The 22,464-nt window shown below is 39.8% G+C and overlaps 1 protein-coding gene across 2 annotated transcripts; it reads left to right on the top strand.

The window, feature by feature from the left end:
- The first annotated feature begins 4,973 nt into the window (after window positions 1-4,973).
- Window positions 4,974-21,274, top strand: LOC103772449 (zinc finger X-chromosomal protein). Of its 2 annotated transcripts, XM_008939782.1 has the most exons (7): window positions 4,974-5,063; window positions 5,516-6,082; window positions 14,689-14,838; window positions 15,035-15,178; window positions 15,267-15,401; window positions 17,511-17,651; window positions 19,130-21,274. In XM_008939782.1, the coding sequence occupies exons 1-7, from the start codon at window positions 5,003-5,005 to the stop codon at window positions 20,314-20,316; spliced, it is 2,385 nt and encodes a 794-aa protein (XP_008938030.1). In that variant the 5' UTR covers window positions 4,974-5,002; the 3' UTR covers window positions 20,317-21,274. The 2 variants fall into 2 exon arrangements, with proteins under 2 accessions (XP_008938030.1, XP_008938031.1); XM_008939783.1 differs by lacking the exon at window positions 5,516-6,082 and having other exon boundaries at window positions 5,003-5,063.
- The last annotated feature ends 1,190 nt before the right edge of the window (window positions 21,275-22,464 follow it).

The following is a 22,464-nucleotide window of genomic DNA, read 5'->3' as shown; positions in this document are numbered from 1 at the left end:
CCCCCCGCCCCGGCGCTAGCTTCTCCTCGCCTCTGGATGTCCCTGCTCCTGCAGGGGCCCTCAGCCGGGTGGAAAATAATTTCAAAGGGGGGCCCAGGGCCGCTTATTTCCTTAATTTAGATTTCATTAAGAATTGGCTGAGGTGTTGTGACGCAGAACGTCTCTGTGAAAACTCGAGAAAACTGATTTCTTTAACCAGTTTCTCCAAGTGCTCACACCACTGAACTACAACAAAGAGCAGAAGACTTGAGTTTTTTTGCAAAATTGCAGCGAAAACAGCCGTACTGATTCTCCTGCCAAAACAGGGAGGTGTATCAAGAAATAAACAGCTAAATGATTACGCTGACACATTTGTAACATCTTTTTTATTCTTCCATTTTTTCACCTAATAATAATAATAGGGGTTATTTCCAAGACAAGAATTAGATACCATAGGAGTGTAATTTTTTTACCTTTTATGTGTATGTGATTGATTAGCTGCATGTGCATTGCATTTTTCCCTAAGTGGGTCACAGGGAGAGTTGTGACACTGCAGCAGTAGTGTAGACTGAACCCACAGTCTTCTCATAACCACAGGGAAGCTTTGGGTAGCTCGGGGCTCTAACCCAATTGGGACACGCAAGGCGTGCTGCAGTTTTTAGTGTGATGTGGCAAGGCACAGTGGGACCTCAGTGATGGTTGTACACTAAGTCATCTCGGTGTCAGTAGGGGCTGGAGCTTGGACGGGGCTTGGATTTTTGCCGTTTATGTCTTGATTTTTCTGGGAAAGGTCAAAGGGTTTGCTGTGTGTACGTTTGGTCTATGCCCTTACTGCAAATGAACAGATGTTGGTTTTTTTCCTTAGGAGCAGGCAAAGGACTATCATCTATTTCTTTTCCATAAGGATAGCTTTGCTAATATTTCTGCATTTTCCTTCTTTCCTGTCTTTGGTGGTTTCGAGTTCTTTTGGGTTTTTTTTGAGAGCAGAGAAACTGATGGCTTCTGTGCCATATTAAGCATCTTCTAAGAAACTATTTTTGAAGTTGCTCTCTCTTTAAAACATGACAGCTCGTCCGTTTCATCTTGATTACCTCTCTAGGCATATTGAGTCAAGGATTTGTGATGTGGCAAGACTAGTGCACCATCTGCATTGCTTCTCTTGGCTGATTGTACTTGGGATCACATTTATGGAAAATACCCATTTTTATTTTTGGACTTTTGATTATTGCTAATATGTTAGTACCCTTTCTTCCATTAATATATACTTTTCTGTCTGTCCTTACACTTGAAAATATTACTTTGACTTTCATTAAAAACCAGACCAGCCAAGTCTTTGGATAAAGCGGTAAAAATCAGTTTGTAAGGACTAAAAAGAATTAGGTATGTTTCAGAGTTGTATTAATTATTGATCCATGTGAGGCTGGTATAGACCCAAGCCAGCAAAAGATGTAGATGTTTAGTTCTTTTCAGAAGTATAAAACCTGGGTTTAGGTGCCTAGGGTTTTTTGTTGTTGTTGCAGTGATAGAAGAGCAGCTCCCAAATTATTGAGAGGTGAACAAAGACATGTGGCTTTGGGCCTTAAGAAGGACTAAACATAGGGAGACGGCTGGGTACCTGCTTCTCTTTGTGCGTTTAGGTCCCCAAACTGGAGCTGACAATGGATTCTGTCTGCTTCGGTGCCAGAACTTGCTCTTGAGCTAAGTATCAGCTGGAATACTTTGGAAGAACTGAGAAGAGTTTCTGATCTCCTTGAAATCTTGCCGGAAAATTAAGTGCTGGAATTGCTTCTTAGCCTTATGGTACCACAGAGTGTAGGGTGCTTGCCAAGGAAATTGGAGGTGTTTGGTGTGATGCTTGCAGCAAGCAGCTCTGGTATTGTGTGGTAGAGCGGTGCCTTCATCACAGAGCTGCTGGTTCACGCAGAACCGTGTGGCATACCTTCCTTTGTGTGGCTGAATCTTGGGCCCTTCTGCTGACCCACGGATCAGAAGGGAAGCAAGCAGGAAGAAATGTTGTTTCTTTTATCTGCTAGGTAGAACACCTAAACCCTGAAAGAATTTCAGGAAATTTTTAGGTGTGTTGGTTTGGTGGGTTTTTTGTTTGTTTTTTTTTCCCCATCATGGACAAATGTTGTGATACCTTTTTGGATTTAGGCACTTTTATCATTTTAGATAGTTCAGTTAAATCCTGTTTTGAATGTCTGTATCCTCTTCTGGTCCTCTTTCCACAGCAGATTTCTGTGGAGGTGGGGTCTAGGCCCTAGCAAGCACTCTTATCCCTATGCAGGACCATAAAGACTTTAAGAATTTGTGTATATGAATTTGTTGGTTGAGTCTGGATGCAAAAGCACATTGTGGGAAACCTTCTTTAGGAAGAAACTCATTCACTGAAAGAGTTGGGGTGTTTTTCTTCTTCTTTGGAACAAGTAACAAAGCATCAGTCTGTGGCCTTTTTAAGACTCAGTTTTGAAAACCCATGTGCCCAGGAAACTTCTTCAGTTTGTGTAGAACCTGAGCCTTTGTTCTGCAGCGTACTGTGTCTCTGTGCATGAGAAGACCTTGGCAGTGCAGAGGAGGCCCCACGCAGAGTGCGCCATGGAAGATCTGCTGGGTTGTCAGCGCTGGTGGCAGTGTCCCTGTGGCACTGTGCTCTTGCGAACACCACGGAGACTGGCTGGGTTCAGCATCTCTCGCCTGGCATCAGGGTAGCAGTGAAGAGGTGGCCTGAGCAGGCGTGTCCTGGAAGCCAGGAAGTAGTGGTAGGGGGCAACCTGTGGGTCTCACGGGTAAAGAGGATAGACAGGAGGATGATGGAGAGCCTCACTTATGGAGGCAGTGAGGAATTTGGGAAGAGAACGAGATAGAGAAAGTACATGCATGAATCATTAGAAGTAGGAATTTGTGGTGGAGCGGTGGTCAGGTAGGTGATGAAAGCAGGAAGTGGAGAAAACGAATGCCAGTTCTTCCAGTAGCTAGTGGTGAACTGACATTTCAAGCTGATTGGGTCCCCGCCGATGGAGGCTGATACAGATGGTAGTGCCCTCCTCCAGAGCACAGGCACAGGCAGCGTCTCGACTTTTTGCAGAGCTGTACAGCCGGTGCTATCTCAAAGGTGTGTTGCCTGAGGAGAGGCAGCATAGTCCAACCAACTCTTAATAGCCCATGCCTCCTCCAAAAAACATCTCTGAATTTCTGATAGAAGCTTTGCTACAAATTGATGAGTGCCCTGGTTTTGCGTGAATGACAGGAGTGTGCTGTAGTTATAAGCTAGAGAGACAAAATGAGCAGGTAACGAACGTATTATAGTTGCGGGCACACAAGCAGTTGTAAGAAACTAAGAGAAGAAACTAAACATTGGTGACAATACAGTCTGTCTGTAATAGACTGCCTGCAGAAGTTGATTGCCATCAGTCAAGCTATGTCCTATATCTGAGGCCAAGAAACACTTTTCTTCTGCTCTTGATTCTGAAAAAAGCATCTGAGCAAAGAGCTGTTCCTGTTAATAGTGGGTGCTTCTGACGGAAATGCTTGACAGTCAGAATAATTTTGAGGTGATTTGTGTCCAGCTGGATGCCACCATGATTTATTAGCAGAGCTGTCCTTAAAATATAGGAGCCTTCCAACTGAACATCCAAGGGGACCACTTGGAAAATTATTACATTGCCACTGCTTCTCCTCCAGTTCAATTTCTGGCTATATTTCTCCCTCAAATTGTAAAAAATACATTTTCTAATGTATAAATCAGGTGGTTAGCTGCAAAGAGTTGAGAAAAGTTGAGCTAGAGAAATGGTGAGGTCTAGAAAATGCATGCTGCAGATTATGGTTGTAGTTTTGTGGTTTGGAGTAGTTAATTTTTTCTTTTGCATAGCAGTTTTCCCCAAGAAGACTTAATTAATGTAAATGTTAGTTGATGTAATTCAGAAAGGTTAGGATTCTTCTGGAAACCTTGGGCATAATGGGGAGATTTCTGCCTGTCACTGTGAAAAATGTTTGGAGGAAAGGGAATCGCACCTTGTGCTTGTACAGAAACATAAGCAGAAAAACATAGCAATGTTCTGTTGCCTCCTGCTGGTTCTGCACTTAGGAAACTAGTTGGAGAAAGCACAAGGGAGTACAACTTTGCTAGATCACGTTTTACTCAGTGAGGTTTGCCTGATCCTAATTATAACGCACATATGGAGGCAGCAAGATTTAGATTGGAGTTTCAGATTTTAGTATTGTAACTTTGTGGTCTTGTTTGATCTTTTGTTAAGAAGATTGAAATCTTCAGTTGTTACTATGCATTGCAGAAATGCTGACATTCTGGTCAAAGAAATTTGATGGAATATGACTTAATAATTTTTGAGAACTGGTGATACTTTTTAATACAAAAGAAAATATGTACTTGGTCTTGGGGCATAAGTTTTAAAAATATTCATACACCTCAGGTTGGAAAACATAATCAGATATTCTGGAAGCTGTTTACGTTCATTTCAATTCCTGAAATGACATCAGAGTAAATTCCTCCTGACTGCCCAGATGTGAACACAGGGGACATCCAAAGCAGTGTGCATTTCAGACTGTTAGCTGTCTACCTTTAACTCCCCTTACTGAGCTTTATTGATTTGACAATGCTGTATTCATCACCATCCAAAAAAGACCTGAGTGTGAACTTGCCTAGGCTTTGTCTTAATGTTTTTTCCTTTGTCAGATTATAAGGAAATAATATTTTCATATCTCTGTATCAGCTGCTTCTGTATTTGTGAAGCTGTGGGGTTTTGAGAAATGGAAGTGTTGTAGCTCACACTCTTACTCAGCCCCGTGGTGTTTGGTCTTCTAAAGTAGTATTTCTGGAATCGCAGACAGGTACCCTGAGTGAAATCTGGTCCACCTTAAAGTCAAGGTGTTATCTGTTAACTTCCATGCACCCCAAATGTTTACTTTTCAGTGCACAAGCAGAGACAAACTTCATAGTACAATACAAGTTAAATAACTTTTCTTCTTTACTTTCTACAGACACTGTGACTGATGAGAGTTCAAGGCCATGGATGAAGATGGGCTTGAATTGCAGCCACATGAGCCAAGTGCATTTTTTGATCCAACAGGTTTGTCAGGAGATATGTAGATGAGAGCATTCACATTAGATGCAGTTGACTCTTGTTTATTTTGTCTTTGCCTAAAAGTGCTGTGCTGCGTCAGTGCTTTTGTACAGAGTCGCTTTTGATTTTTAGTTGTTTTTTATTACTTAGAGCAATATCAATGAGCTACTGTTCCCTCAAGTAATAGTTGTTTGGATATTGGGGGAGAGTCTAAAAATTTCTGATCTTTTCCAGGAGAAAATAAGTTGTTCATCTTACTTATGTTAACATCTACTGAAGACTTGCTTTATCAGCTCCCCATATGTCTGCCTATCTTAATTGCTCGTAGGCTATTAAGCCTGTTTACTAAACTGCAGCATAGTGTTAAAGTTGAAGTAAAATGGAAGTAATTTCAACTATTAATCACTTGATCTGAGTTAGTTTTACAATTTAACTGCTACTATAATTATATTTTTCAGGAGCTGATGCAGCACATATGGATGGAGATCAGATTGTTGTGGAAGTACAGGAAACAGTATTTGTTTCAGATGTAGTCGACTCAGACATAACCGTACATAATTTTGTTCCTGATGATCCAGATTCTGTAGTAATCCAAGATGTCATTGAGGATGTTGTTATCGAGGATGTTCAGTGCCCAGACATCATGGAGGAGCCAGATGTATCTGAGACTGTCATTATTCCTGAACAAGTGCTGGACACAGACGTAGCTGAAGAGGTTTCTTTGGCCCACTGCACTGTCCCAGATGATGTTTTAGCTTCTGACATAACAACAGAAACAATGTCTATACCAGAACATGTACTGACAAGCGAGTCAATGCATGTGCCTGAAGTTGGACATGTAGAACATGTAGTTCACGATAATGTTGAAGAAACAGATATTGTCACTGATACTCTGGGAACAGATGTTGTTTCTGAGGAGGTCTTAGTGGCAGACTGTGCATCGGAGGCAGTGATTGATGCCAATGGAATCCCTGTGGAACACCAAGACGAGAAGGGCAACTGTGAAGATTACCTTATGATTTCCTGTAAGTGTCTGGGTAAAGCCATCAAAATTCTTATGATATGGGCCTGGGGGGTTCTTGAAAGATCTGAGGGAGCATTTTGTGCCAAACCCAGATTTTCTGTGTTATTTAATGAAATGCAGATCTCACAAACATACTCAAAAGGGGGTATTTTTAAGTAGCACATACCAGCTGAAAATTCTGATGAAGCTAATGGAGAGATATACTGGCAAGTGCATGTCTGATTAGAAATTATTTCTGTAGCATTTTATAGCATATGAGCAAAAGAGTAAGACTTTCAGTAAACTAAATGTCATATACTTAGAAAGAACTGAAAGGAAATAAATGTGATCTTGTTTGAAGACGCATGCAGGTTACTAAGATTGCTGCCAAGACATTAAGAAAACGAAAGAAAAATATTTCATAGAAAACTGAAGATAAAAACCCTGTATTTTTTTGGAAGTCCAAATGACAATTTGTTATCTTTGTCTTCTTTTTTTTTGCTAGACCCTCACCCCATTTATAGTTAGATACAGGCAACAATACAGTTTTCTTTACTGTTAGGATGTATTTTCTTCTCTTGATTAAGCAAAGGTTGGAGGTATGCTCCTAATGAAAAGTGTGGCTATTGCTGCTCATAGCTAGGAAGCAACAGTGAGTTCTTAATCTGCCTTAGGAACAGTGGCACAATCCATCATATTGCAAAGGACTTAAAGTAGAGCAGAACCCCTTTTTGTACTGAGGATATCTATTTGTGTGAACTAGAGCTTACTCAAAAGTGTGTTCCAGTGATCACTCAGTGCAGCACCTTGGAATGTCAGCCTGTCGCTGCTGAACGTTTGTTTGTCGTAGAAATAGAAAAGCTTTGTTAGGCTGGTTTAATTGCCATTTCAGGCACTTCAGTTTTGTCTAGCATTAAATTACTCCATTGATGAGGCATACTTCATGATCTGCTTCAGTTACCTTTTTTTTTTTTCTTTTTTTTTTTCAGCCTTTTTATTTTTTAACCTTCAGTCACTTTTTTAAAATGTGTAATAACTTGTTTTAATTTTATATTCTGTACTTACGGATTTTAATGTTGCTTCTCCTTACCTAGGATCACTGCCTTTCTTAATTTATCATCTCTTGAGTTCCTTGAGTAACCTTGTGCAGCCATGTTTTGAGTTTATATGAGGTACAGTTAATTCTCTATTATCTGGGAAAACAATGAAATGGGATAATGCAAAGTATGGATAACACAAAATATTGTAAAATTAAGCTGCAAGATCATACTGAGATGAAATAGGCCAGGGCTGTTGCTCTCTGAAATAATGTTTATCCAAACTGGTAAATGCGCTCTGCAATGTGTGATAGAGATACAACTCCCTGATTTTGGACCCAAGTTAGATTAGGTGAAACTAGCGCAAATGCTTCTACACCTGCAGCACAGTTAGGCAACAGTGTGGACAACCCATCTATAGATAATTGGAGTCCTGACTGTGGAAAGACTCCAGTGGTGATCCTTACCTGTTTCTAACCCGTGGCTTTAGCTCTTTAAGATGCGGCTGCTCCTGTCCCTCTGCTGCCCGTCGCCCTGCAGGTTACCACCGTGCAGCATGGGCAGCAGAGCCAGGCCTCTGGGACTGCTGTCACAGGAGCACTTTGCAAACTGTGTCCCTGTAAATTCAAGTGAGAGGGGTGGGTAGATACGTATCCCATTCAGACATCACCAGTGGCTGAATGAGGACAGAATGCCTTGGTAGATGCTGTGTTGCATGATCCCTAAAATACCTGCTCAGCTAGGAATTCTTAGATGTACCAGTCCTCAACAGGTGATAACTGGCAGAAAACACAGGAATTTAATTATTCAGTTGTGCTGGGGTATTCTCCATTTTCAGTCATGTATTTCTGCAGTTTCATACTTTATTTATTATTAAACGCCTCTTGATAGTCTTGCAATGTGATGTATTTAGGTTCAGGACCTTAAACAAGCCAGCATTTAAAACAATCATTCTGCTACAAAATGTGCATCCCTTATACTTGTGTTTAAAACACTTAAATATATTCTATAGCTCATTTTAAAGGGAAGTTCCCTATTACCCCCTGCTGTGTTTAAAGCCTGCATAACAAGTTCTTCTGGTTGTGAAGGCAGTCTAGTGCCTCTCTGTCAAGTAAAAACCAACTTGGCAAATAGTCCCTTTTTTTTTTTCCTTGCATAGGCAGTATATGTGTTTATTGATCTGTTGACTGTCAGTTCTTCAGTTGAACTTAATGTTAGGTGATTTTCAAAAAGTAGTAGCATGAGTCTAGTTTTTGATTGTTTTCATCCTAACCTGTAAGTTCATGCCTGGTTCTGGCAACCCTCCCCGAACTGCCGGGGCAGCTGATGGAATGTAATTTTGTCTGCCATTACAGGAGCTGACTGTAGCTGCTTCCCAGATCTGGGAGCTACACACTGTTCTTCAGGATCCTCTTGCTTATTGTCTTTTTGCTACTCACTTGCAAGAGGGGATGACACTTTGTGACCTTCTTGTTGTAGGTTTTTCAGTCTATAGCCTTCAGTGGAAGTTACTGGCAAAATCTTTTTGTTATCTTGTGGCTCTTTTTAAGCTGTTTTTGTTTCAAATGAACTGAGTTTACATAGATTTTTTTAAAAATAGGATGGTTTTCTAAGCTTTACCCTGAGAATATCTGATTTTGAAATGATTGTCTGTGTACTTCTTAAAACGTTGTGTTTCTACCTTCTTTCTTGATTTTAGACTGATTTGTCTGAATTTGCAGGTTACAATCCCTATGGGTTTCATTTTGTGACTTTGCCTCAGTGAACTCAGCATTTTAATAATTCTTTTCCCATTTAGATTTAATTTGGCTTCTGCATCAATATGTTTGCTTTTTTCATTTTCAAGATTTTTCTTGGCACAGCTTATATCATCACTTACCTTTTGATGTACTTTTCTTTTTTTCATGGATGCTTGGTCTTTGCCATCAAGCTTTTTTTTTGGTCCATGGTAGACTTGGGCACCTAGGGCAAAGCAGAATCAGGTTCTCATTCAACAACGAATGCAAACTGCTGCCAGTCAGTACCTGGAAAAGGAGGTTTGATAAGTCAATTTTTCTTTCACACGTACCATAACAAGCCAGTTCATGGTTAAGTTTCCTCACCAGTCTGGTGAGGAAAAGATGAATTGTGCTTTTGCTCACACTGGTGCTGACTATTTGGTATCAAGTTCTAAGGCTTGGAAAAATATTCCACTGCGAGTGAAACCGTAATGGTGAGTTTAGCCGGTCCTCACCAAAACAGCAGGAGAAAAACCCTCTGCATTTACTAACCAAGGGAGGCAGCGCCTCACACCTGGCCATAAAATGGAAATGCAGATTTTTGGTTGTCTGATTTTACTCAGTTGGCGAAGACACGTGAACTCGTTCCATAAGACAAGAAGGTGTTCCCTGATACACTTGTATTTAACTGCAGTGAAGGTGCTGAGGTACAGAGGAGGTTTGATGGGGAGTCTGGGGAGAGGGAAGGGGTGGTCTCACAAGAGCTTAAGCTGCGGTTTGAGGAAGTTATATGATGTTTGCAGATACAGGGGCTATGTTATGTCCATTCATATCCTTTCTTTGCACTGAGTTAATGTCTCTTGTTTGTTGTATCTGAATTCTTTTCATTAGACCAGTCGTAACCCAAGGTACTCAAAAAGATAGCATTGATTGTATCTTTTCCTAGGTCTAAGTGAAGCCCATCTTTTCTCCTTGTTGTTGATGCTTAAGGTGAAAGCAGTGGATCTGATCAGGTCATAAAGTTCATGCCTTCTTTAGGGCCATCCAGTAGACTTCTAGTCAAGAAAAAAAATGCTTTTATTTGCCTTTTTAGCATAAATAAGTACCTCCCTCTCCTTGGAGGTTCTCAAAGATACAGGAAACCATGACTTTCTTTCTGTGGGGTCGAACTTGCTGTCATGCTTCTGCCTGACCACTGGAATGGCACCAACAGCTGCTGCAGCCAAGGCTGCTCAGAAGCTCACCATGAGAGGGGATGAAGGTGGGACTTGCCTTGGGCTAGGTGATGCCTCAGAGCTTAGTGTGATTTCTGTGCTGGAGAGGACAGGACAAGAAGGACAGGTGTTGGATACCAGTTTGGAGCTCAGGAAGTTCTCCTCTGCTAGATGGCTGCCCTGAGGGGAGCTTCAAATGCATAAAGTACGCTGTTGCTCATGTGTAATGGTGATGGCATTAAAAGCAAAAGAGAACAGGCTTCTATTTTCTCACAGGTTAGGAAGCCTGCTTTGCTGTTCAAGATAAAACTGGACAGTGAAAATAATTTCTTTTGTGGACTAGGAATTTTCTGCTTTCAAGTGAAGTACAAGTAAAATGTGCTTGTCATGGATAACTGAATAAAGTCTGTCTAGAGAGCACAGCACGCTTTTAATCTATTTAACAGAAAACAGAGTAGTAAGCAGTGGCCTTTTTCGTTAAGAATGGTTAAATAGCATTGTTTATTTTGTAAGCAGGCAAGTGTCCCTTGATAAGCATTTTTTTAGCAGGAAAGATAATAATTTGGGAACTTAGAGCCTGACAAAATAGATGATCCTAATCTGATTGCTCCATAGACAGATTTTAAGATCTGTATAGGGTCAGACTTTTTCCTCAGAATATTTGTAAGAATTGTTTCACTGTGTTACTTGGCAATGAGCAGCATATACTTGAAGAAGATGGAAGGTTTGGTAGTGCTTAAGTGAATTTTATCTTTCACAATCCTTTTACTTTCCTCATTAATCCTATATATACATAGGAGATGTGGTAGTAAATAGTAAATGTAAAAGCTTACGGAAATAATAAAAAAATACAATTAACAGATATTTGTATTTTTCAAGCTAGGAGTATAAGACTACAAGGCTACAAAGTCTGTATCTGATCCATTAAATACTGGATATAAAAAATTAAAAACAAGTTGGGGAACTGTCATGGTTAAACAAAAGATATACCATTTAAGCAAATGCAGTATGCAGGATCATGGGCTACCATTTGTGCTCTTATATGGGGAAACTGGCCTCAGCTGGTTTTTAAATACTATTTTTGTTATCAATGCACAGGAGATTGTTTTTGTCCCCCAAATGCCATTGGACATATTTAAATAGGAGGTTAAAGGCATGGGAGATAATTTTTCGACACTATAATTTGATATAATAGGACTTTTTTAATTAGGTGTAATACTTTCTAGGGGACAAATGTCATCATGATAGAACACATATTAAACAAACATTCTGTTGTTAATTTTGCCTGCATATTTTATTTCTTTGCTTTACTCTTTATTCCTTTTTTCATAATCCATTGGTCCCTGTTTGCTGATTTCCTTGTAAGGTAAATGATAAGTAGACAGGCTATAAATGTGCCATGTCTTCCATGGTAGGTGACACCTTTCTCATCAGTTTCTGCTTTTAATAGAACTTCAAGCGTTATCTGTATGTAGAGGCCATTATTGCAACATGTTTTTCAGTTGTTTCTTGCAGCTCATGGTGTACAAAGAGCAGGCTGCTCCCATTGATGTAAATCTGTGAAGAATGTCAGCAAACTAACCATAAAATGCATTCTTGCAATTTACTTTAAAAAATTTTGGCTTTTTTTTTTTAACTTGGAGATTTAGTCTGAATCTACTTGTTTACTGAAGTAAAGCTACTAGCTAGTAGAGTGGGAAAAAAAAATTAAAGTTTTTAGTGTTCAGTTAATATCTAAATAAATGGAGGCACAAAATATTACAGCATTAGAATAACGCTAGTCTGAACTTTTTTCTAGGATGTGATTAGTAACTGCCCAGCCTCTCTACTTGAAAAGTAGTCTCTTACAAGTTTAACTAATGCTTTTAAGTACTTCTTGGTGTGGTTTTTTTTTTGTAATTTCAAAGAGGAACAATGTGAGAGAAGATCAGTCATGCATGGTATTTTTGGGAGCCCTCCATGGGCTGTGAATTAAAATGAAAAACCCAAACATGATCAGAGTTCTAACTTCAAACATTGATCTGTCAAGTATTTATGAATATAATTTTCTCTGATTGTGAGATGGATATGCAGAGAATACAGAAACATACGGGAAGCGTTAAATAGAAATAAAATTTCTGAAATGCATAGTATGTGCCATAGCATCCATGAAACAGTATAGATAAATGTTGATGTTCTCATAGGACAAATACCATGGAAATTGTACTGTTTGTGATAGACAGCCATTCTCTTTCATCTTGTTTATCTCTTCTAATTTTTATCTTTTTGTCTACCTTTTTATTTCCACCCTACTTTTCTTCCTGTTACCTGTTTGCTACTATAGTACAAATACTATAACTTTTCACCTGTTTGTTTCTGGAGTACTATAACTTTTCAAGCTTCAGGGATTTCAGTTTTTCAAGTATTACCACCTATCAAGAATGAAATTTTTTCCTTTTGGATAAGAAGAGTTGGCCTAACATTGCTATACATCAATTTCCTTACAGTTTAATGGTGCTGTTAAAAAATATTTAAACCAGTTCTGACATTTTTTAAAATGCTGTTGAATGTAGAGGGAAGTCATGGATAAACAAACTCTAAATTGTGTAATGATTTTTTTTTTAAATCATGTAGTTTAAAAGATTGCTTTGAATCTTAGAGAACTTACTTCAAATAGTGAGTGGACTGTATAAGATCTAGGATTCCTCTGTTGTGTGGATGTTCCCAGTGGATGTTTCCGTATATGTGTGGAAGTAGAAGAGCTTTGTTTTGGTTAAAAGAAATTTGGTTGTCCTCTTTCACATGGTGTATATAGGTTTGTTTTGTCTCCAGTTGCTTCAGCCACAATTTTCTTTCCTTGAGTATGTTCCAGCATCAGTTGAGCTGGGTGGCAGACTTCCTCTTTGGCTTCAGTGGTGTAGAATCGGTCTACGTTGGTTTGAAAGCCTTCCAAGTACACGTGCGTGACTGGAAGCAGCCAAGTTAAAAGAGAACAGCTACATAAATCTAGAGTAGGCACAAAAGCAAGTTTTGTTTTTGTCAGAGTTGCAGTGTGCCAAAGAATTTATGAAAGTCTGCTCAGTAACTGAATATACGTACTGTGGACCTATGTTGTTAACATGGTTCAAAAGAATTCTTAAAGTTTTTACTTCTGAAATGCTTTGGGGTTTGCACTACAAGGTGTTATGCTGTCCTGTGACACAGTCATTTTTTAAGTTTCTTCTTGTGTGAAACATTATGTACAGTGGCCATTGATGATGAACTTGGCATAGGAGTATTTAATGTTTTTTCTGCTGCTCTTTTTGTGAGGAGAAAGACTAATTTTAGCGCTTAATAATTTAATGTTATTCACATTTTTTTGGTGAGTGATGATGTCTGATTGAGAAATTGTACTTAAATACAATCAATTTTGATACATGAGATAGAGCACGTGCTACTTTATCTTATTTAAAGGCTAATTTATTGACTCTATGGCAGGAAATAACATTTTGAGGGTGTGGTTTTTTTAAGTAGATGTACTTCAGATTTAAGATTTACTTTAAAGTAAATGGAAGTGTTGCAGTTACTGAGTAGTAAAGCTATGATTTAGTTATGAGGGTAGTTTAATGAGTGCAAGTAAAATGAGCATATATTATTAAATATTTTGTATGTACTTAGCCTAGTGGTTAAAAGCTCTACCGCATTTGTAGGATGGTTCCTACACTTCCTTTGGTATAAATTTCACGCCTCGTTGTAATGCATTGAAATCACACACGAGGCAGCAATTTCAGCCTCCAAAAGTGACTTTATAAAGTCACAAATTTACGGAAGCATGCTGTCATGTTAAGATTTCTTAAATAATCTCAACACTGGAGAAACTTCTGGAGCTTCTGAAATTGAGAGAACTTGAAGGTCTTCAGATGCTGGATTTGATTCTTGTGAATGCACGTTTAGTTTTTTTTTTTTCTTGAAAACCCCCTGCTTGGTGAAGTAAGGTGATGTGTGTGCACATGCCTATGTAGAGTATGTCTTAAAAATCAGAAACGGGTTCCTCATGAAGCTGGCTGTTGGCCATGTTTATGTGGGAGGCTCAGACAAGTTATGGCAGTTCCAGCTGAAGTGTGGTGTCGGTGCGTGCTTCTGAAAGCAAGAGAAGAACATGTGAGATGGTAGTGAGGAGAGTACACAGAGCTACAGCATAAAATCCAGGGCAAGTCCCTTGCAGTAAGGGACCACAAACCGTCAGCTGGACCAGGTTCACCAGTGCTGTAGCAGCAGGGCAGCAGAAGTTAACAGGTCATTAGTTGTGAAGGGGAAAGCAATTAAAACTGAGGAAAAGTGAAATTATGCCACGAGTAAGTACTAACGTGCCGTTTCTTCCTGCTGTTGCCTTGTGGCTGATCACTGTTTCCTTGTTGGCACTGCCTGAGTGGTTGGTGCTCATGCTTCTCACCATCGCTGCAGCACTCACACTTCCCCCTGAATTGGAAAATACAGCGTGGATTCTTTTTCTGTGTTGATTGTTTTTTTTTTTCAAGGACATGAAAAAAATACTTGTGGGTATGTTCTTTATCACAGGCTCTTAATTTTAAGCTGCTTCTAGATAAGCGTAATGAAGCCTTTCATATGTGTCTGTCTGTATATGATTGGATAATTGTAGTTAACTACTGGTTTGGGTTTGTATTTTTTTTCCTCTTGTAGTGGATGATGCTGGTAAGATAGAACATGAAGGTTCTGCTGAAATTACCATGGAAGCAGAGTCAGAAAGTGGCTCTTGTAAAGTGGATGGCATTTGTCCAGAAGTCATCAAGGTCTATATATTCAAAGCAGATCCTGGAGAAGATGATTTAGGTAAAATATCCTAATTTTAGACGACTCCAACTTGACATTTGAAATTTTGCATAACAAGAGACTGTAGTTTCTCTCACATCATCTGTAAACGGCTGAGGGTCTGATGTTAAAGACTGACAGGCTTCCAAATGTCAGCAGTTTGGCATAGAATTTAAACAAAGTGTATTTAATATTTTGCTCTGGTCTTCCTAACTAGGGGGCACAGTAGACATCGTGGAGAGTGAGCCAGAGAATGAACACGCAGTCGGATTACTTGATCAAAATAGCAGTATCCGTATTCCAAGGGAGAAAATGGTTTACATGACTGTAAATGATTCTCAGCATGAAGATGAAGACTTAAGTAAGTAGGTGGCTTTCATTTGGGAGCAGGGATTTTCACTTTCAGCACTGCAGTGTTCCTATTAATTTCTTTCTTGACTTTCTCTTAGATGTTGCAGAAATAGCTGATGAGGTTTATATGGAAGTGATTGTAGGAGAGGAGGATGCAGCAGTGACCCACGAACAGCAAATTGATGACACTGAAATTAAAACTTTCATGCCCATAGCTTGGGCAGCAGCTTATGGTAGGTAATACTTGGAGAATTCTTCCTGGTGATGCTGTCTGTAACAAAATGTTGGGGATTTTTTTTTAGGAGGGTAGTGTGCTTTTCTGTTTGTTTTTAAAATATTAGTTTAAAAAAGGTTTCTTGGCATAATGAACCTTAGGAAGAGAGAGGCTGTAAGGCAGGCTTCTTCTTACTCCTGTTTTAAGATGCATTTTCCATTATGTTTTCATGATGGAAAAGGGGAAGTACATGAGATCTCAGTTGAAAATCTCAAGTACACCTGTCCTTCACAGTTTTTGGACACAGTAAGAGCTGGTTTGGGAATAGAAATGAATATTTTCATTTGGGGGTAGATGGCAATATGTTGATTAAGTGTAACAGTGAAAAGCAACACTGACCTCTAGCTTGATTAAAGTTCTTTCTAGAAGGGACATGGAAATATGTGATTTCAGTAATGGAAATAATTAACAAAAGTAAACTGAAGAGAGAGACATCTTAAAATTATAGCAGAACCTTTATAATATTTCTAGTATGCAAAAACATTATTTTTCTTGATAGTCAGTATCTGAGCACCAACTGGTACACAAGCCGATTTCCAAAACTTACATAAGCTGGTAGACCAAAATCTCAGAAATGTTTCCACATTTCCCCTTTCTCCTTCGAAATAAAGTGGAAGAAATAGTAGAGTAGAGGACAAAACTTGGGTTATATGTCTGGGTGATGTGGATCATGGCAATGGTGCCAGCGGAGGAATGGCAGGGGAGTGCTGAGAAAGCGATGGAGGCTGGAATCATGGACACAAGTCAAAGGAGCAGCAAGATTTCAGGGAGCAGCATGTGTTAAAAGTTGTTTAGGAGGTGGACAGTAGTGCACCCAGAGCCTTACCTCTGGCCATGTACTGGCCAAAGACACATGCAAACAATTTTTGTTGCTGTATTGTAGCAAAGCCCAGTGCTGCTGTGCTTTGTGTTGCAGCCGTTTATTGCCCTGGTATGGAGGCCTGGTCTGTGTTACGCTCTAGGGCTCTGCACGCACATGCAAGATGTGAGAGGTGTGGGGTTTGCTTTCAGCCTTTGTCACATTGGCTGTTCAACACTTGAGCTAGTAGCCAGATCAGAATCTTCAGGCTCTGCACATGCCTGTTCCTGGCTCTGAGTCTTCTAAGATTAATCATAAATACCCATTCTTGACACTCTACAAAGGGAACAGCTATTGAGCGTACTGCACTTTCTTCCAGTTCAATATCCGTGTCTTACTGGTGTGCTTTGCTTCCCCAAGGAACTGTTGCCTTCTGCTGACTCAAGTAAATACTTAACCACAAAATTTGCTATTAAAATTTACTTAAGCCCTTAAATCTTCAGTGCTAAACTGATTGCCAGTAAATACCTTCCTAAATACATAGATGTATTTACTTACAATTTTAAAGTTCCTGTTTGTTTTACATCTGGTAATACTATTTGTGTATTAAACATGAAGGTCTGTGAGGCAAAGATGAATTCCTTCTTTCTATTGCACAATAAATGCATGCTCTTTGTTCCCAGTAGAAAGTTTGTAAGTGTTAAAGCGTCAGGTGTGTAAATAGTAAGTAGTGTACTTCATGTACAAGTTCAACATGGCTGTTCGGAATGATTTTTTGGTGACTGACAGTTCGGAAACTTGGTATGTGAGAAGCTTTGGTCAGGTAAATTCAGATGTCCAGAAGTGAACAGGAGGTCGGTCACACATGAGCATATTTCAGGACCAAGAAGAAAACTGGGCACAGTAAATATCGTGACATGCATTTGTTTACTGATACTCAACATTTGGAGCACAATTAAATGCAGTACTTTTTCCATTTCTTTGGTTGCTAAAGGAGAACTCTCTGTGAAGTGGAAAACCATTAGTGGCTGTAAATTGTGTACTCCTATAAAACGAGGTTAACAAAGCCAGTGCTTCCAGGTTCATCATACCAGCCATGATTCCTGAGTTACATACAGAGAGCTTTTGCAGCTCATCCTCTATATCATTACAGTTTGGTTAAATGTCCAGATAATAGTTTATTATTTCTTCTATTATCCTTTTAGAGTCTCTTGCTCAAATAATCTGTAGAGGGATGACAGTAGGTAACCTCTTAACTTCTCTTGTTAGGTAACAATAATGATGGCATTGAAAGTCGGAATGGCACTGCCAGTGCTCTTTTGCACATAGATGAGTCAGCTGGACTTGGGAGACTGGCTAAGCAAAAACCAAAGAAAAAGAGGAGACCTGAGGCTAGGCAGTATCAAACAGGTGAGTAGCTGTGGCTGGCTGCACCCTCATCCCTCTGAGCACTTAGCCATAAACAGGGGTACTTTCCTGAAAGCATGTGCCGTGTCTTGTAAAAAAAAAAAGAAAAAAAAAAAAAGTGATTTTTTTTAGGGAATTGTTGACAATGCTTCTACCTCATAAATGAGTGCGTATTTCATGCTAAAATTTTTAAATACATAGTTGATTTGGATTGTGGGGGGTGTTTTAATGGAAACCACCTCCAACAGGAGAAAATCAGCATCATACCAAAAGGTTAAAACCATAAATAGTTACCTTGACACACCAATATTAATGTAACTTTTTTCAAGGTGATGTTAGGGTTCTGTAATTGTGCTTTTTAAAAACCTTTTTTGGCTTTATTGAAATTGTATAGAACAACACATTTTATTCTGTCAGCTCAATAAGTAACTGGAAAATTTGAACATTACGTATTACATTGGTAGTGTAACTTGTGTACATTTTCTCTTTCAATGTGAAATAAATTGCCTTGGTGTTCATGCCAACGTTCTTACATTTGTAAGAACAGATGTGCTGCTTTGGCGTTATTTGGTTTCTGGTGTTACAGTCTTATGGTCTGAATGATTTATTTGGTCTGATAAAGTTGAAAGAGCATACCAGTGTTTTCCGTAGTAGTCTTGCCTTAAACTATACAAAAAGGTTCTTTCTACTTTGTGATGTAATTGTAGGAGTCCTGTTTTATCTGGCACTGAATCAGTAAACCAAGCAAATTCTAATCTTAAAGTTTGCTTTTTCTGTTTTCAGCTACATAGTTAGTACGACTTCTAGAACATTTTTGGAGAAGAGAGATATTTAGCATGCCCAGACAAATTCAGGGTAAACAAATCAGGCTGATGGATGAGTGCAGACAAGTTCCAAAGCTTTGAGGTGTCTGTGTGTGAAGTGTGTTCCCATTGATTCCTGCTCGGTAACCTCTTCAGATTACAACTGTGACAGATGGCACAAGAAGGAGGTGTTAGTTTGGGGACATGTGAATGGTAGTCAGCAGTAGGTGATTAAACTGACAGATTAAACTCTATCTACAGATCTGTGGAAGAGTCAGAAGAGGATCATGTGCTGTGCTTACTATGTAATACTCGGTTTAAGAAGTTGGCTGCTGCTGTTTGCATCAGCGTCAGTTTCTGCATGTATTTGATGTGTCATCTCGGTCAGAGTTCTTAAAAAAAGAATTGTTTGAAGTGAAGAACAGCTGGGTGATGCTTTGTTGGTCTCCATCAAAAAACAGTATTTCCTTTCTCTTGATAATAAACAGGCATGAAAGCAGTAGTTCCCTCCATTTCTTCTACCTAACCCAGCAGAGCAAGCTTGATTATTACGTAGCAAAGTGCACATGTCTGATCTTACTTAACAATTCAGCGTGTTGTTAAGGTTGAAGTGTGACACTCATATTAAGTCTGATACTGTTGAATAGTACTGATGAAGGGGTTTTTGTTGTTTTTCAGCAATAATCATTGGCCCTGATGGTCATCCCTTGACAGTCTACCCCTGCATGATTTGTGGAAAGAAATTTAAATCTAGAGGTTTCCTGAAAAGGCATATGAAAAACCACCCAGAGCACCTTCTTACGAAGAAGAAGTACAGATGCACAGACTGTGATTACACTACGAATAAAAAAATAAGTTTACACAACCACTTGGAGAGTCACAAGCTGACCAACAAAACCGAAAAGCTTATTGAGTGCGATGAGTGCGGGAAGAGCTTCTCTCATGCAGGAACTTTGTTTACTCACAAGATGGTGCACAGGGACAAAGGAGTTAATAAAATGCACAAGTGCAAATTCTGCGATTATGAGACGGCAGAACAAGGGTTGCTGAGTCACCACCTTTTAGCTGTCCACAGCAAGAACTTTCCTCATATTTGCGTGGAGTGCGGCAAGGGATTTCGCCACCCGTCGGAGCTGAAGAAGCACATGCGAATCCACACTGGTGAGAAGCCCTACCAGTGCCAGTACTGCGAGTACCGCTCCGCCGACTCCTCCAACTTGAAAACTCACGTAAAGACTAAGCACAGTAAGGAGACGCCATTAAAGTGCGATATTTGTTTCCAGACTTTTTCAGATACCAAAGAGCTGCAGCAGCATACGCTTATGCATCAAGAAAGTAAAACACATCAGTGTTTGCATTGTGACCATAAGAGCTCAAACTCGAGCGATCTGAAGCGACACATAATTTCAGTGCACACGAAAGACTACCCTCATAAGTGCGAGATGTGTGATAAAGGCTTTCACAGGCCGTCGGAACTGAAAAAACACGTGGCGGCTCACAAGGGTAAAAAATTGCACCAGTGCAGACATTGTGACTTTAAGATCGCAGATCCGTTCATTCTGAGTCGCCACATACTCTCGGTGCACACAAAGGATCTTCCCTTCAGGTGCAAGAGATGTAGAAAGGGCTTTAGGCAGCAAAACGAGCTGAAAAAACACATGAAAACACACAGCGGCAGGAAAGTGTATCAGTGTGAGTACTGTCAGTATAACACTACAGACGCCTCGGGCTTCAAACGGCACGTCATTTCCATTCACACAAAAGACTACCCTCACCGGTGTGAGTACTGCAAGAAAGGTTTCCGAAGGCCTTCAGAGAAGAACCAGCACATTATGCGGCATCATAAAGATGTTGGGCTGCCTTAAAGTCTCTGTCGCAGACTTACGGCTGGAATTAGAAAGGAATTTTGCCTTTCAGGCAGTTAGCTTATTTTAAAGCCAATCACCTGCGATCACACACACACACAAGGAAAAAAAAAAAATCCAACAAAAAAACATACTGTGCATTTGATTTGTTGCTGTATAAAAATAGGATTATCGCTTCTAGTTGACTTTTATACCTTTTGTTCAATAGCGTGTTCTGAATTCTCTTCAGTTTGTTTAATAAATAAAGAAAAGATGGCAACAATAAAGTTGCATTTAATAAAGTAAATCCTGTCTCTTACTGAATTTTTCAACCGTAATAGTTTATTTAAGTATATTTATCTTACTGACCTCGTTGATACTCTCAGTGTCCATGTTAATGCAGTTTTGTCGTGAATTTTAAAAATAGGACGTTTCTCTTGATAAAATCGTCAGAGGTGTGTACGAAATGGGGAATTGTGATGTTGAAGATAAAAGTCACTAGGGCCCACCTGATTGTCTTGCTTTGCCTATACAGACTTTGTGGCAGGTTAACTATCTTCCATTTGAGGAGTTACACATCTGACTTAATGTGGAAAACTATTCTGCGTTTTATTTCAGGTTTCAGAGAAAAAAATTAAAAGCCATTTTGGGGCATTTGTTACCTTTCTTTGGCGAGTTTAAAAAAGTATGCTCAAATATTAACATTTGTTGTTCTGTGCTTCTTTGTCTTTGAAAGGTTTTGTGTGTTACAAATGAGATGGGTTTTTGTTTTTTTTTTTTTTTCAGTTTACTTCTGTCTTAATGTTGGAAACATGATATGCTGTTGTTCCATGCGCAGAGTTAAGAGATGACAACTGTCTGTACGTGCTGGTAAACGTACCTCAGACTTAGTGTTCTTATGTTTATTAGTGTTTTCTTCGAAAGAACAGTTTGTGGTTCAGGTCACATTTTTATTGTGAGTTGTTTTAGAATAAAATTTAAGACCAAGAGGTGCCTCAATTTTGGAAATGGGATATTTACAGTGAGAGCTTCCAAGGGGGATGAAGTGGAGCAAATGAGTTCATAAGGAGTAGAGATGTTTTAATGTAGATATCCTTAGTAAGTAATTTATGATAGTAACAGAACTGTTTCTAAACGTAATTTTTTCCTGAGCCATTAGCAGCTGTGTTAAGCTGCTGTCTATTAATTAGTACAGTATCCAGAATTAACCCAGTTCTTTTAATCTGTTTATAAACAGCTGGGAGAACATTACAATTATTAGATGCAATTGTGCTGCCTAGTTTGAAATGGCAGCGTATCATTTGCTATTTGCAGCATGAATGCACCAAGTCATGTACCTTAACAACAACCGTGGACCGAAAAACTCAAACCATTTAATTTAATTAAGTAGATTTTAGGACCCGGCCCTGCTCCCCTTGCTCAGGCTCCTGCCAGAGCCACTGGTTGGTGATGGATTGCAGAACTGGGCCCGGCTGCCTGCCAGAGGAGGTTAAACTCGTAGCCAGCGGCTCCCTAACGGAAAGGGCTCAGAGCCCGGCACAGTGTTGGCTCTCGCTCCCAGGCGGGTCAGCTCCCTGCTGAAACTGAGCAGGAATTTAAGCGATGATTTCAGGTTTGGGGTGATAAAAGGACAAAGTTTTCCTTCCAGGTGTGCACCTTCTGAGCCTTTTGCAGTCCTGTTTTGCTCCTGAGCCCTGCTCCTGCTGCTCAGCCCCTTCTGCGTCACAAAGCTGAAGTACTGCGCGTAGCTTGCAGTTCAGGGCAGTCCGGTGCCGTGCCACCACCTTTACTGTGTAATGTTCTGTTTCTTTTGGTGCCCCAGGCTTGTCCCACTCGCTCCTGTGTCGTATCCCTGCTCGGGGCGTGAGCCTCGGGCGTTGGACGTGGAACCCCCCATGCAGCCAGTGGGTTTCCCGCGCGGCCGTGGCTGGCCGTCGCCTGCTGATTGCCAAATCCGATGCAGTAAAACCCAGAGGAGGTTTTCCATTTGTGTCTTGCAGAGTGCTCTCCTGTGACTTATATTCAAGCATTTTCTGACTGGAAACCTGAAAAATGTACAAAATCTGCATAAATTCCCATAGCATCGCTGAGGATTTTAGCCATTTTGACCTTTATTTTTTTAAATAAGCTGAAAGACAAAGAACACAATTTTACTCATTTTCTTTCTCT

This window comes from Merops nubicus, unplaced genomic scaffold, assembly GCF_000691845.1.
Source record: "Merops nubicus isolate BGI_N331 unplaced genomic scaffold, ASM69184v1 scaffold35454, whole genome shotgun sequence".
Taxonomy (NCBI): Eukaryota; Metazoa; Chordata; class Aves; order Coraciiformes; family Meropidae; genus Merops; species Merops nubicus.
Note: the sequence above shows the minus strand (reverse complement) of the source record. Positions and strands in the feature narration are given on the sequence as shown.

Excerpts from the sequence above, each read along its gene's own strand:
- LOC103772449 (XM_008939782.1), top strand. The coding sequence starts at position 5,003 with ATGGATGAAGATGGGCTTGAATTGCAGCCACATGAGCCAAGTGCATTT. Across the intron at positions 14,839-15,034 it reads TCCTGGAGAAGATGATTTAG|GGGGCACAGTAGACATCGTG; the intron begins GTAAAATATCCT and ends CTTCCTAACTAG. Across the intron at positions 17,652-19,129 it reads GGCTAGGCAGTATCAAACAG|CAATAATCATTGGCCCTGAT; the intron begins GTGAGTAGCTGT and ends GTTGTTTTTCAG.